Below are 15,634 nucleotides of genomic sequence, written 5' to 3' on the forward strand. Positions count from 1 at the left end.
GCAATAGAGGGTCATTGGAGGATATGGGCCTCCAATGAAGTGAGCCCCAGTGTTTGTATCTGAAATCTGCCCAGAGAATCTGACCCAACAGCTTTCAATTCTCAATTTCTGTGTACTTTTAATGCATTTTAACCACTACAATGCAATAAAACATTTACAAGTATTATTTTTATCATGTAAGGATTTGTCATTGTGGTAGTGTTGAGAAGGGAATACACTTCTTGCAGCTCAGGGTCCCTAATTATGGTAAAACATTGGTGTATGTTGTGAAATCACAGAGATATGATCTCTGCCCTGAAGATATGACCTGGTTATAACCCAGGAAAGCTTCATGATTGCAAGTTGCTGAGTTCACAGCCTGCTCCATGACAGAAGTTATATTTTGATCTGATGTTTGATCAATAACTGAATATCTCTGAGCTGCACTAGGGAAACAAAAAATGTAATGTAGTTTTATCCCTCCACGGAAATTAAATACCTGCAAAATGATAGCCTTTCCCTTTTAATTCTAACTGCTGGATAACATTTTCCAATCCCAACTTCATTGGTATAATTAATAGCCTGAAATTTTAATAGGGGTGTGTGGTTAAAATATAACAACCGTGTTAAACCAAAAGTTACGTGGGCCATTATTTCTGTGCAAGTGGAATCTGTATGACTATTTGACAGATGTTTCAACAGATTGTTATGGCTCCCATATTAGACACAATTTTATAAGCTTAAACTGAAGGCCTCTCTTTACTTTTTTTATTTCAGTGAGAAATGAAGTTGGGACCTAATCTCTTGTGAGCTATTCCTTGTACCAGTATAGAATCATTTGTTCCTTTTGCAAACAACTATGCCAAAGGAAAATGATACAGCTTCCAGCTATAAATCATCATATATCATCCTGTCAATGGAAGAAATTATGTGCACTCCATAGCATAGTTCAGGCAATTTTAGATGAGTTAATACATCCCTTCCTCTGCAGGATGCAATAATCTCAGGGGCAATAAACTTTGCCAGAGACTTGGAGATGGACAGCTGGCTTCAGCACAACAAGTACAACATCCAGAACAGGACATTTGTCATTAGCTAAAGACCTGTGCAGAGACAACTCTTAAAGTGCTTTATTTTCTTTTCCTTTCAAAAAGAAAGGCCATCCCTACCCAAAACCGGAAGATTTTCCAAATATTTGGAAGTTGTGTGGGTGTCTAGTTGAACCTACATTCAAGATAGGCAAACTAGGACTGGAACCTGATAACTACACATCCCTGTGAGATTTCCCTATCTGCTTCCTCCTGGTTGACGTACCATTAAACTTTTTCCATTCCACATCAGGTTTGCAACAAAATATACAGACTTATTGCATTAATTAAAAAAAAAAAAAGAACTGATTTGAATATTTAAAAATTCAGTTTCAATCTTTTTTTTTTCCCCCAAAACAGATACACTGACTCAAGTCAGTATTTCTTTCACTGCATTATGCCCACCTGCTTCTTGGGAGTGCAAACTGCAGGAGTAAATAATTTTTCCCTCTCTGTTTCCCTGAGATTTGGTGGAATCTGAGTAAGATTTCTCAGGAACATGGCTCCAAAGGTAACAAACTCACTCCCTGCAGCAACAGACAACAGAATCAACCAACCTGAAACCAAGGATACCTACTTAATCTGGAAGGATAACATTAATGAGCTTCTCCGTGCTTCTCGAGGAACTCTGTGTATGAGGCAGAATTCCAGAAAGATTTTTCTTGGATCAGTCTGCCTGTGCTGTCCCCAGCCTGGTCTGGTGCTCAGAGAGGACAACTGAGCCCCAAGCCACACAATTCAAATTCAGTGTACATTCCACCTGAAGGCCTGGGGCACAGAGTCTGGACTCAGAAAGCAGTAGTGTAAGAGAGCAAATCATAATTACTCACATAGTTTGCATGCAGCACAGTGAAGAACTCAGGATTGGTGATAAACTTCACAGCTGGAGACTGCAGCAGTAAGGTGATTTTTTGAGAATTCACAGGAGAAAGTGAACCTTCCCTCCTAATCTCTGGACAAAAAAACAGCGAAAGCAGCAAAATTGTATTAACATAGTGGCAAGCACAGTCTAGTATCTAACCTTTACTGAACAGCACCATCCTGCCCAATGCACCTATGCTCTCTGTTTTAACAAGATAAGCCTGCTGGCAAAACTGTAAGCATTCTTATGGTTAGTGCTGCAGTGTTTACAGTAGCAGGGCAGGAGCTGGATGCTCTTCTATACTGTTTGTTAAAAACCTCTGGGTCATATCTACTGCTCTGAACATCAATGTGACCACAACAGTTTTTACCAGGTGACACTACTGTTACCCAGGTCCTGACTGTTTCCTTGCACTGTTGATTTTAGAGAGAGCAGATTTCCCAATCCAGGCTGAAGGGATCACCAGCAGAAAGCATCTGGTAGCAAGGCTGAGATAAGGAAGTCCTCTGCCCCACCCATTTCCATGTTGCTGCTGCAAAACACTACCCTTTACTTGTAATTGCATCATTTTTGGCAAGTCCGTGGTTTTGTTTACTTATACGGCAAAGGAAAAAAAAAAGCAGTCACAAAGGGATAATTTTTAATCTGTATTGATTCATGAAGCACAGGAGCAGAACTGAGCATTTGAGAATGTGAATTCTGCAGAGGTGGGAGCTCTTTGACCTCTACAGCCACCAGAAAAATGCTTCCTAACATGGAATTATAGCTTCAGTGTGCAGTTCTGGTATTTTCAAATACAAGCAAACTTTTATTTACAGTCCAAGGAAATTTGATGGAGAGGTCATCAACAGAATAAATATAGATTCTTATTTTCTTATTATCAACTATCACAATTTTTTGCCCTATACACATTTTATTATGCTATCCACCTAAGACTGCAGATTGGATCCGCTGCTGTAGTTAAGTTGATTTATAGTGGCTTAGAATCTGGATTAATGTGCCTAAATTGTATTCCTTCTGATATTTCTCATTTAAATTAAAAGGCAAATAGCAAAGATATCATACTGCAGCTTTCTCTTATTCTAGTGAGGTTTGCATCACTCCTTGATCTTTTAATTCTTGGCATTTTATACAGTATGGATTTTTTCTCCTAACAGCAATAAAATATCCACAGCAAAGACCACTTCCTGATTACTTAAGATGATATACATTACACTCAATAGTTCTTTGGGGTTAAAACAAAAAAGTGAATATTACATTAATAAACAGACCTAGATACTTAGGTAGCAATTCCTATTCAATTACTATTTTATTATGTAGGTGATGGCAGTAAATGATTATAAATATTACACTTAATGACTATATTACTTATAATCTAAATAGCAATAATACAATGTGTCCTGGTTTCAGTTGGGATAGAGTTAATTTTCCTCCTAGTAGCTGGCAGGGTGCTATGTTTTGGATTAGGATGAGAAGAGCGCTGATAACGTGCTGATGTTTTAATTGTTGCAGAGCAGTGCTTACACCAAGCCAAGGACTTTTCAGCTTCTCGCTCTGTCCTGCTAGCGAGCAGGCTAGGGATGCAGCAGGAGCTGGGAGGGGACAGACCCAGGACAGCTGACCCAAACTGGCCAAAGGGGTATTCCATACCATCTGGCGTCATGCTGAACAATATATACGGGTGGCTAGCCGGGGTGGGGGGGGGGCCGGCTGCTCGGGGATAGGCTGGGCATCGGTCAGCGGGTGGTGAGCAATTGCATTGTGCATCACTTGTTTCGTACACATTATTAGTAGTAGTACCATTATCACTATTGTTATTATTATTTTCCGGTCTTAATAAACTGTCTTTATCTCAACTCACAGGCTTTACTTTCCCGTTTCTCTCCCCCATCCCAGAGAGGGAGGTGGGAGGGTGAGCGAACGGCTGTGTGCTGTTTAGCTGCTGACCGGGTTAAACCACAACACAATGTGAAACTCATTTCCATCTCATCTGCTAATAGAGAGTACTGCATTCTTCCTGTAAGATCCATTGTAGGTAAAAGGCTTATATAAATTGTAATAAAAAGGACTGCAAAGAAATTTTTAATATCAAGCATTAAACATTCCTAGTCAAAACTCATTTTTAACCTAAAAACACCTAAGGGATCGTGATAACAAATAGATAAAATCGAATATTTTATCAAACTTGTTTAAAAAATGCAGGTTCACTGTTCTTCCGTGTTCTATTCTTCAACATGGAACATTAAGAAAATTCAAGCAGACATTGTGCTGATTCTTTATATTTGCCAATGCTATTTACAGAAGGATGACAAGAAGACATTTACTTCTTGTAGCCAACACAGAACACAAACCTAGGTGGGGGTGAGAATCATCCAAAGGAAGAGAACTGGCCATTCATTTTGGTAGCACAAATTCTCAAACAAAGCAGATAGCTATTTTTGTGGGTCCACAAGTTGCAGAGTGGGCATTAGTCCAATTGCTGATAATTCTTACCCGAAAGTGTATATATATCCTTAGGTGATGGTTTCACAACTGCTTTAAGGAAATATGACTATCACCAAGAAGTGTAGAATAACTCCCTGTCCAGCCCAACCTTCCCTTGCTATGCATTCTCCTCTTCTTCTTCATATTGGCACCAGTTCTGGTCTAGTCATCTAATGAGCCAGATGGAAGAACCAATTTTGCTGTAAAGAGCATTAACTACAAGAAACAAGATTAGTTTTCAGACAGATCAGTTGCCTGTTCTGGTATGGGGTGCTGTCACATGAGTTGGTGATGAGCAAAAAGACAGCTGTGCCTCCTTCAGTGGCAACCCACACTTAGATCAGCTCATAGCTATCACAAAGCTGCAGCTTTAAAAAAACAAATATTCCATACTCCATGCCAGGGCCACTGCAGGTGTGACCACACAAATGTGGCAGTGCAGAAGCCATGCCCAGAAATAATAAACTGTAAGGCCCCAAGATCAAAGTCACGCTGCAGCAAAAATAGTGTCTTTTTGCAACTACGAAGCTGAACAAAAACCAGATACCTTCTCCATTTTAATTTCAAATAATAATAAATATTTTTACTGTAATAAAGTAAAAATGCTTTGTCTGTCTTAGTAGTTGCTAAAAAACTGAAGCTCTGTATCTGTTTTTGTACCTGTAGCTTCAGGTCTAAACCTCTTTTCTTTCAATTAGCTTTTGCACCCTGGTATAAAGAAGTTCCAGTCCCCAGCGCTCCCCAAAACTGAATGCCAACACTGAGTGGCACTGAACACATCCTCAATACCTTTTTTTTCACATACCTGAGCTTGGTTGGGAAGGCTCTGCCTCAGAGTCACTTCCTCCTCCAGTGGGAACTCTCTCCACCCTGTTTACTACACCATCATCTTCAGTCCGCTCCGTTGCAATAGTTCGCTGGATATTTTGGTATCTACATACATTCAGAGAGAGGAACAACGTGCTTTAGTTAACAGACTAGCTTTCTGGTGCTTTCTATCTTAAAAATTAGCACTAATTTTAAAAGATTCCAATACTTGTACCTTCAGCATACAACAGAGTAAGAAGCATGCTGGACTCTTCTTCTTCAAATGTTGCAGCTATTCACATTTGGGCCAACCACTACTCTGCAAATATGGCACTTTGCACTGACTAACAAATAGCTACTGTGCAAGGCAAGGAAGAAGACTCAAAGGTCAAATTCATACAGGTATTTAGGCTACACATTGCTACTAGGCTTCTCTTTAAAACATCTGGATGTCTGGAACCTAAAAATATTAGTGGATCATGGTTCACGCTCTCATTTAGTCTTGTGATAGCATAATCTATGATGCACTGAGTACCCTTCAGCCTTGTTTATTACAATATCGGATGCACATGCTCAACCCTAAAAAGGTAACGGATATTAAGAGTGTTCACAATGTTGATGATGATACAGCATGGCCACCAGGAGAGAACACTTCCATTTTGGTAGGCAATATGGAATGTAGACTAGTAGGTAGTGTGAACTCAAAGAGCTATAATTAATATGACAGCCACAGAAAAGGAGAATAGAATGTAACACATGAGCTGTCTGAAAAGCATAAGGATGGGTTATAGCCATTTCTGGAAATTAATGGGATTGAGTATTTAGCTTGTGTTGGGTTGCAGAACAAGGGAGAGAAAACAATAGAGAGACAAGCAAGCAACAGTGAGAAAGACGACCAAGTAAATGCTGAATTAAAACCTGCAAACACTTTTAAAAACTATGCCATTTTCATGTTAATTATGGAACTAATTACCATATTAATTGATACCAATAGGATTTATCATGGTATTAGGGATGATCCCAATATTAAATACTTTACCAGATCAGGAACAAAGTATATATCTGGCTGCGGGAATAAGCTGGAGTGTTTCAAATATGCACCACACAAAACAAATTCTAGCTAACCCACACAGACAGATGAATGAGAGATCAAGATTTCTCTGGTTCTACTGGTAAGCTATGAATATAAATCTTTTTATATATTGAATAAGAAAATATATTTCATACACAGAGAGAAAGAAAACAAAAGAAAGAAGTAGAAAGAAAAAGGGAGAAAGGGGAAGAAAGAAAGAAAGTAGGCCCTCTTAATTAGATTAATTAGCTTTTACTCCACCCTGATATTTTTAATGTGTATTTCTGGATTTCATTCCCATACTTACATAAATCAGAATGGCTTTACTGTCTGTATTTAATCCGATCCAGCGTTGCTTGTCTCCCATTTTCCTGACTTAAACTCTTTTTTCTTTCCTCAGCTCATATTCTGACTTACAAATTTTACTTACTTTCTCTCTCTCTCTTTAATTGCTAATGCACATTTTACTCCAAATAGGAAGGTGGCCAGGAGTTAGTTCTTCAAAGTGACATGGGATCATATAAGACAATTTGGATTTGGCCTTTACATCTCTCAACAGGTAGTATCTCCAGCAGCTTACTGCAACTCAACTTCGGGCAGAGGGGCTAGAGACAATTAAGAAAAACTGCTTAAGTTTTAATAGATTTGCACTAAACTTTCACAGTAGTATGCCTGTCCCTCAGTATTTAAAGACATTTAACATTTCTTTGGAAGTTCAATAAAGAGCATCTTCAGAAGTTTTTGTTTGTGTGTTTGTTTAAAAAACAACAATTGGGGGTTCTGTTTTTAAGTAAATATCCATCTTTACAAGGAAATTCTGATAGCAGATTTCACAACAGCATGAATTTACCTTAGTTGCTGTGTCCCTCTGTTTTAGACCCACACTTTACATTTTTATTTACTTGACTGCAGGCAACTGAATGAAGTTTCCAGTACTGTACTGTAGGAGTTTTACAACACCCACATACAGCAGCAAGTTTTTTTTTTTTTTAAAGGAGTTCATGTAATCAAACGATATAAGCACAACTATATATTAAAAAAAAATCAGCAACAACAACAAAAACCCCTTGTAGTTTCCATTTAATTAGTTGGTAGAAAATCCCTATTGGCAAACCTTACAGAGTAACACTAGTTGTATGCCAACAAAAAATATACTTTTGGGGGGTTTCAATATTATAAACTCATCTATCTTATATAAATACCCCAAAATGTCAAAGTAAGTGGAGAAAACATTGAAAGGGCAAAAGTTATGGGAATGCCTCTGGAAAATTCAGTCTCCTTTCAAAGTGATTTGTCAAAGAAATGGAGGCTTAGCAATACCACACCAAGGTTGTCTTAACTACACAGATATAATTTCTTGTGTTATCTATTACTTTTTAAATTAGTAAAAAAACAAGTCTAGATATACATATGCTGCAAAGGATCTTTCCAACAGAGCTTCATCAGCAATGGCTGTTGCAGGCTTTACTAAGTTAGCAAGTCATGTACTGTCGATAAAATGAGAAAGAGTCTTTAAAATAAAAATTATGGATGTCTCTTTGGAACTTGCCTAACACCTGGATTCCAGTTTTGCAATCCCTTTATCCTCGAGTGGCGTAGCACAGCTAATGGGAAGCTTTGAGCACAGAAGGAAAGCAGGTTTAGGCTCTTGGATTTGAACAGTTACAGCTATGGGTTTTTTTAAATTTCCAAAGCTTTGTGGTTTTGGCAGGGCTGGAAATACCAGGCTTCCCTGTAATATTTTGGTCTTTCCATTCCCTCCCAAAAATGAAACCAGGAAGCTAAAAAGTGAGTAGATTGGTTCAAAAAGAAAAGTGGCCAAGTTTTTTTTTTTCAAACTAAGTGGTTTTGAGTCCCATTTTGTTTCAGGTTAGAGCAAAAGTTCAGGCTATTGTTAATTCTATCAGCAGGTCTTGTTATTGTCTCACCTAAAATGATTCTCAGGTGTGTTTGCTGAAGACTGTTTCAAATAATGAAGTTTGAAACACTACAAAATGGTATTTCTAAAACGAGTGCTTAAAACCATGCCTGATCCTCCATAGTGCTTTCCAGTATCCATTTATGAAATGTTGTTTTCCTCATAATACATCAATCCGGAGACTTGAATTATTTGGAATTTGCTTTAGGACAATAAAAATTTAAAAATTCTAGCAGCCAGGTTGAAAAAGCAGAAATGATTTTCCACTTCAGAAATGCTCATTTCGTTTCAATGGAGTATTCAGTATGAGTCTCATTTATCAGAATCTTAGGCAATGTTCCCAAACTTGGGAACAGAACTCCTCATTGAACATTTTAAATCAGTAGAGCTCTTTGGCAAAGTGTAGTGAATCATCTTTTTTTTTTTTTTTTTCCCCTCTGTCCCAAGAAGCCATGGCAATTTATGTTTATTAAGTTGCACAGTGCTTAGTCTCTAATAGGATTCAGGTAGAGAGCTATGCCATTACTGAAAATCCTTTCTACTTTTCACTTTGTAATCAGATATCTGAATACTAAAAATAAAGAGATCCAATGAAGAATGTTAGACCCATTAACAGTCAATTACCAACCCGAACCAGTGACAATCAAGTCATAACCAAGGAAGCCAGACAACCTACATGAAAATACAGAGGAATAAAGTTTGCAGCAAGGAAGTCACAAATGTAAAGCCTACTCTGCAGTTTCTGATGAGATCTGAGATAGCTCATTTACCAATTAACCAGTTTTAGCTGAAAGAATGGTGAACTCTTATGAAGACTCTCACAAACACTTATTCCTGGTCTTGTGCTGCACTTACATGAGAGTTCAATTAAAAAAAAATAGTCTGATGTATATCTAGAAAAGAGCTTTCTGTGGTAGATAACTTGCTTATGTGGCAGTCAAATAGTCTGACCTTTGACGTAACCCAAATCCCTCTTAAAGACAAATGCCAAGTGGCAGAGAAGAGTTATATAAATTAATTGGAAAAAAAATCTACATTAAACATACACTTTGCGTTTTTCTGTTGTTGTTGTTTTTTAATATTAACATGGTAGCTTGACACTTTCTGAGGAAAACTATAATGAAAACAAATACAGGTTCTTTCACCTCTGCGTAACATAATACATGTTACAAAATGACATCCAGAACAATAAATCTGGTGGAAAAAAATGGAGAATTTCTTCAAGAGTGTGTTGATGGTGACAACTTAACATGTGCAATAACCACTTTCAGAAGAGTGGTTTACTCTCCAAAAGTTACATTAACTTTCCAGTTGTTGTCATTCAGGACCCATTTCTCCTTACACACAGTAACTCCAAAGCTATTCTGCATTATGAAAACTGTACTTTGAAACTCCGCATTCTCCTCTCAGCGGCAGATCTTTCTCTTAGCAAAGAGAAAATGGCCAAAAAACTTTTGTGGCATTTCACATGCTATGATTAGTTTTGCTTGTCTAAAAAAGAAACCATATCATTACAGTAAGCAGGGAATAATGAAGAAAATCTTTTCTGAAGTTAAAAAGGGAGGATTTTTAGCTAGCTCTTTATTTTTTGTCTTTCCTCTTAAATTCTGTCCAAAAAGCAAGCAAGGGAAAGAAATGATAAACAAATCTATGTGTGGATGAGTCACACAAAGGGAAAATATGCACCATGTTAAGAGATACTTGCACTAGCTCAGAATGAACTCACAGATTTACAGCACCTATTACAACACTAAGCAGATCTGTCTATGTCTAGAAAGGTATACACTTCTATTAGAGCAGTGCTCTGCCCTGCTCTATTAGGGGACAGACCTTTCAGTAGGCCTAACTAACTTGAGTAGAAATGCCACACTGATATAGCAACAGTACTTCAGTAACAGTCAGCTCAGAAACCTCTGTAGGTACTGTGGTGCAGGGTTAGGTGCTGACCCATGGGTACCACTCTAAGAGTTAAAAAGGAAAAGTGTCTCCATCTTTTGGAAGAATGCTCCCTTCTCTTTTGGGAGTAATTTCGAAAAAGTTTTTCCAAAGCCTCTTCTTACTGTTTGAAATGTTTTGCAACATCTTTCACTCAACAGCGCTCCTCATGTGGGCAAGTTTGGGTACTGAACACTCCCAGCAGTACACCAAGGTAGAAAGTAATCAGCAGACAGAGGAACATGTATATTAGACTTGGACAAGGAAAGAGGAGAAATCTTTAGGGAGCTAAAGGGATACAGTGAGGAAGGAAGGAAGCCATTGGCATGGTGTGGAAGAAGGGGAGTGTGGATCTTAAGGGAATTTAGACGCAACTGCTCACCGCCGGTTCAGCTGCTCCATTTGCTGGATAGAGCCAGACCTGTGGATCCCATCTGGTGTTGCTGCGGCTGTGGGGCGCTGCCACGTGGTGGTTCGGTTGACGTGATCGACATAGAATACTCTCCCGTGGCTGTCTATCCGAGCTTCCCAATCTAGGGTTGGAAAGAAAGGAAAGGATGATGGTGTCAGTGTGAAGCCTTCAAAAAAAAATGCGGAAGATACATATACACATACATACATACACACAGAGAGTGGATACACACACATGAGATAGATACTATATAGATGCCTATATGCGTGCAAGATATGTGTATATACTCAGTGTATATATTCAAATGTATATATACTCTGTGTTTGCCTATATGTATGTATATGCAGTATATGCATATACATAAATATTTCACACACAGCACATAGGCAGCCTATGGAATTCACCATCATAGACTACGAAAAACAAGTGACATAGTGGGTATATTTTTAAAGGGCTGGATAATTTTACAATTAGCAATACCAGTTGGCTACATTCATTGCAGGTCAGGGTAGCCACATAGAACTGACCCTTAGCAAAGCAGGATTAAATAGGAGCTAATGTGGCAAATCCCATGTTTTCTTTTTTGTTTCATTTCTCTCTTTTTTTATACCGTGTCTCAGAAGGATACCATACAACAGCTACAGGTTCCCCTGAAAACCGATCACAGCCTGGTTGAACATATCTGTAGAAATCTCTGTAGATATAAATAGATGTTTCATAAATTTATTGTACTGATGAATGCCAACTAGACTGAAAGTCTGCAGCATAATATTTAGCCTTCCATCATTATTGTCTCCTGCTAATGTTTGTTCAAGTTGCCCCATGACTGAAAACTAAAAGTTCTTCAATATCTGATGGTTTGTGGAAAATGGTAATGTTGACTAAAAAAAAGGTTGGAACAGGGGAAATTCCGAAGTGAAAGTAAAACAGACCCTCACATCAGATTGCTTAGAAAGTATGCAGTAGTAATATAAATTTGACTTGCTAGCTTTGTATTTCTTTCTATCTGATCCACCAGCTGATGATACATCTATGTAAATATAAGCACACACTTTCTACACCTGTTTATGTACAAACCTCACTCACATTCACACACAAATGTACATATGGTAATTACCTTTTTGGGGGCAAAAACTCTCTGTTATTCCCATAGCCTTACTGTGATGCCAACTTCCCTGCTCTAACTGGGGATGACTCCATTCCTTCTATGTTCTTCTATGATCATATTTAGGATCAGCTGGACTTCATTCTTTACGTATTATCTGCTCCTCTTTCTAAGAGTAGGACTGAAGTTGTACCTCTCCCTGCTGTGTCTGAAAACCCATCCTTCACAACCAGTTTCCCCCTCCAGAACACTGCCCCTGGCTAAACTCAGTTCCCTTACCCAGACTGGTCCCAGCCTAGTGTAGGCTGTCTTACGTCTATGGCTGGTTGCCCTTGGCATGTTAATCCCAGGAACCTGAAAAGGACACCAGAAGTCCTTGGAGGAATTTTCTGTAAGAATTCAAAACAGCAAGAACCTTATGCATGTGCATTATTTTCTTCAGAGTTGACTGTAAGTACCTCAGTAATTATAGGTGCAAAGCCTATGCTCACACCACACACATACAGTCTCCCTCCCTCACAGTGACCATCCCTATATAATCTTAAGGGGGGGGGCTCTCTGTTTCTCCCACTAGGTAAGGTTTCCCAGGGATGTTGTAGCTGTTTCAAGAACAAGAACACAGCTTTGTGAAAACAATACCTAAAACACAAGACAGTGAAAAACAGCACATGGAGCGCAACAGATGCACACTGAAGGAAATCAGTCTGACACACAGGGCAGGCTGAGGGCCAATGCCTTGCCAAGCATGCTGTCACTGGCGGCAGGTGTACCACCATGGGTGGGGAACAGCCCTTCTGGAGCCATGCATTATTTGCAACATTCTAAATGAGATAATCTTGGCCCAAATCAAAGCTGACTTGATGTATCTTAACATCACTGAGAAGATTCATTTTTTTTGCTGTTGTCAGACAAAGGCCAAATCCTAGCCCTCACCTCCCACTGCAGTATACATGTAACATGGGCAGGCGCTGAGCTCTGCTCTCTGGTGACCATCAATAGGACCCAAGGGAATGGAGTGAAGCTGTGACAGGGGAAGGTCAGGCTGGATATCAGGAAAATGGTTCTTCACTGAGAGGGTGGTTGGGTACTGGAAGAAGCTCCCCAGGGAGGTGCCAGAGTTCAAGAAGTGTTTGGACAACGCTCTCAGACATATGTTCTGAGTTTTAAGTGGTCCTGTGTGGACACAGGAGTCGGACCCAATGATCCTTGTGGGATCCTTAGACAAACAGTCTAAGTCAACCTACACAGAAGACACCAACTACTGGTCCAGGTCATATTGGTCTGGAGCCTGCAGACAGACACTCAGTAAGAATACAACTGCCCAATTACACAGTAAAACAAGTGCTTCTCATAATCCAGCCCTGTGAGCTATGGCTTCTGAGGTTATTTTGCAGTGTTTCTCTAATTAAATGTAATGCAGAGTTCCTAAGCTCCTAAACATAACATTTAGAAATCCAGGAGCAACAAAACTTGTCCAGAGCTTGGAGGTCACGGTGAAAATATCAGGTCAGAATCATGCAGGCTGGACTACAATTTCAGGAAGGCTATCTCTACTGTGTGTATCAGACATCCAGCAGCATTACATACAAACATGAACTACACCAATCTAACTGTGAGCACTGCTTTATTCATTGCTTTATGTGTACATACACTTGAAACCATGGGCTGACACTTGCAGTGGCATACTGAAATAGTAGGAACTGTGTCACATGGCTTTTGGGAAACCTGCAGCAGTCCTAGATGAATCCTTAGAACAGCCTTTCTGATCAGCTGAATAACTATTCTTTTGATCACCTGGGAAGGCTGTCAGAGAGTGGCAGGTGCTGGTATTTTTGTTGTCCATAGATGTCAGGTGCGCTTCCTGCCTTCCCACAAGACAACCAGTAAGTCATACAAGTCACCGAAGCTGCATATGACAGCAGATTTGTGGACAGATGGATGGATACCTGCACGGAGATGGATGGGCTGACAGGTGAACTGACAGACAGGACTCTGCTTCTGAGCTGTACTCAAGTTCCTTCATGCTACTTCAGGGACACAGGTGACCTAGGAAGCAGCCAAATCCCCTCAGGCTTCTTTGTTACTTTTTCAGGCAAAATGAAACTGTGACTACAACAGAGACTAACCTCCATCTAACCTCCACAGTGGTGGCATGCTGGAGCACAGGCTGGAGATGGGACAGCAGCGGTTGTGTTCTCCAGCAATCCCCCGCCATCAGCTGCGTCATATTTCACAGCAGCCTCTGCAACTGCTCTGAGTTACACTACAAGACGCAACTTTTTCTGGCAGGTCAATAATCCTAGAGGGGCAAAGTAAACATGCTGCCTTTCCCTTTCCAAGCTCAGCCACACCTTTGGCATAGAGCGGTGCTGAACTGGGCACATGTGTTTGTCTTGGCTTCAGTTCTGTAGGGCTTGCAGCAGTACTAGCAATCACACGCATAATAAGGGGTGTCGTCATTAATGCCGCCATTAATTAATTAATTAATTAATGCCGTCATAAGGCAGTACAAGTTCTGCAAACCTGTCAGTTGCATACAGGCCTTAACATTTGGACTGGTCACTATGACATTCCTACATAAATAATGAATCTGTTCTACGTTACTTTCCTAAACAAAGCTGTCTGAGATTAAATTTCCTCCCTGGGACCAACTGTTGTGGGGTTATGATGAAATAAAGCTATTCAGAAAACTATTCCAAAGAGAAAAAAGACTGACCAGAAAATTATTCATGACTAGTGTAAAACCAGTCAACACTGGACTTGCAGCAATGGCAAATTATCTTCAACAGTACTTCTCGGCAGAAACTAATGTTACATGTGAGAGGCAAGCCAAGTTTAACCATATGACTCACGTTTAAAATACAAAGTTTCTTCCCTTCCCACCATTTGAGAGCTATTTAACTAGGATTAAGAGGCATTAAAGGCACTGAGACAGTGATACCAAATGCTAGAAGAAGAAACATTTCTAGATTAAGACCATGGTTTTTCTTTTCAAATTACTTTGAAATTTCATTAAGAGCTTTTAGTGCTGCCTTCCTTGTTGATATTATCTGATTCAACTTTTTCTTCTCACAAAACTAACTTAGTAGAGTCTATTCCTATTAAAACGAATATGCTTACCCCCAAAGTTTCAGTCGCTACTGTAAAAAGGTTACATGTGAATGCTAAAATAAAATCCTACAGCGGGATATAACTTCTGCACTGTATTGTTGTGCACTGCATTTCATGTTCTTAAACCTTGTAATGAAAGCACTTGTGAAAACCAATGGTAGAAATACTTGCCTTTTGAGGATAATTATAAAAAAGAGGAAAAAACATATTAAATTGGTGACAGATGAATATGGGACATGGATTGACAGTACGTTTTGTTTACCTGAGCTGGAGTCAGTGTCCTATCATAAAGTCATCTAATTGGGAACTATTCACAAAATGTTGAGGTAAGAGTGGAAGGAAGAGACATTTTCCTGTTACAGAGGTAACCATTCCCATTTCATCATTCACCGGCAAGCCACAGTGGGACTCTAATAAGACTTCATTGGGCTAGAGGCATTTGAATCATTCATGCTACTGTGCAGCTGACGCCAGCATCGGGGCTATTTTCAGTTCAGGGAATACTGACAGCATGGTTGGTAAATGATGAATTATTTGTCAAGGGCACCGTGGGCCAAATAAGCACGTTCCCTACTTGGGCTTTGAAGAAAATAGAGTGCTTTGTTTATACGCCTGGTTGTTTTTCTGAAGCACTGCACAATTTAGGTTGCTAAATCATGTGCAGAATTTGAAGCTGATTCGCAGCACGTTGCAGGGCATAGAGTGCACTCTGCTGGGCAGTTAACGCTAATGCAAAAAGTGGGCTAATCCTCCAGGTACACAAGTGAAAGGCTATAGAACCAAGGGAAAACACCTTCAGCAGTAGACACGGCAGTAAAAATCCTGTATTATCAGCCTGTTAGTTGATCACTCTAATTGCAA

General features: G+C 39.5%; 1 protein-coding gene across 12 annotated transcripts in view; it reads right to left on the reverse strand.

The window, feature by feature from the left end:
- The window catches only part of HECW1 (HECT, C2 and WW domain containing E3 ubiquitin protein ligase 1), a 267,774-nt gene that overhangs the window by 58,666 nt on the left and 193,474 nt on the right, over positions 1 to 15,634 (reverse strand). For all 12 annotated transcript variants that reach the window (XM_035552522.2, XM_035552524.2, XM_035552514.2 and 9 more), the window contains 3 exons: positions 10,528 to 10,678; positions 5,219 to 5,346; positions 1,898 to 2,019 (listed from right to left, as the gene is read on the reverse strand). In XM_035552522.2, coding sequence (XP_035408415.1) covers positions 1,898 to 2,019; positions 5,219 to 5,346; positions 10,528 to 10,678 — 401 coding nt within the window. The remainder of the gene's footprint in view (positions 1 to 1,897; positions 2,020 to 5,218; positions 5,347 to 10,527; positions 10,679 to 15,634) is intronic.

This window comes from Cygnus atratus, chromosome 2 (genome assembly GCF_013377495.2).
Source record: "Cygnus atratus isolate AKBS03 ecotype Queensland, Australia chromosome 2, CAtr_DNAZoo_HiC_assembly, whole genome shotgun sequence".
NCBI lineage: Eukaryota > Metazoa > Chordata > Aves > Anseriformes > Anatidae > Cygnus > Cygnus atratus.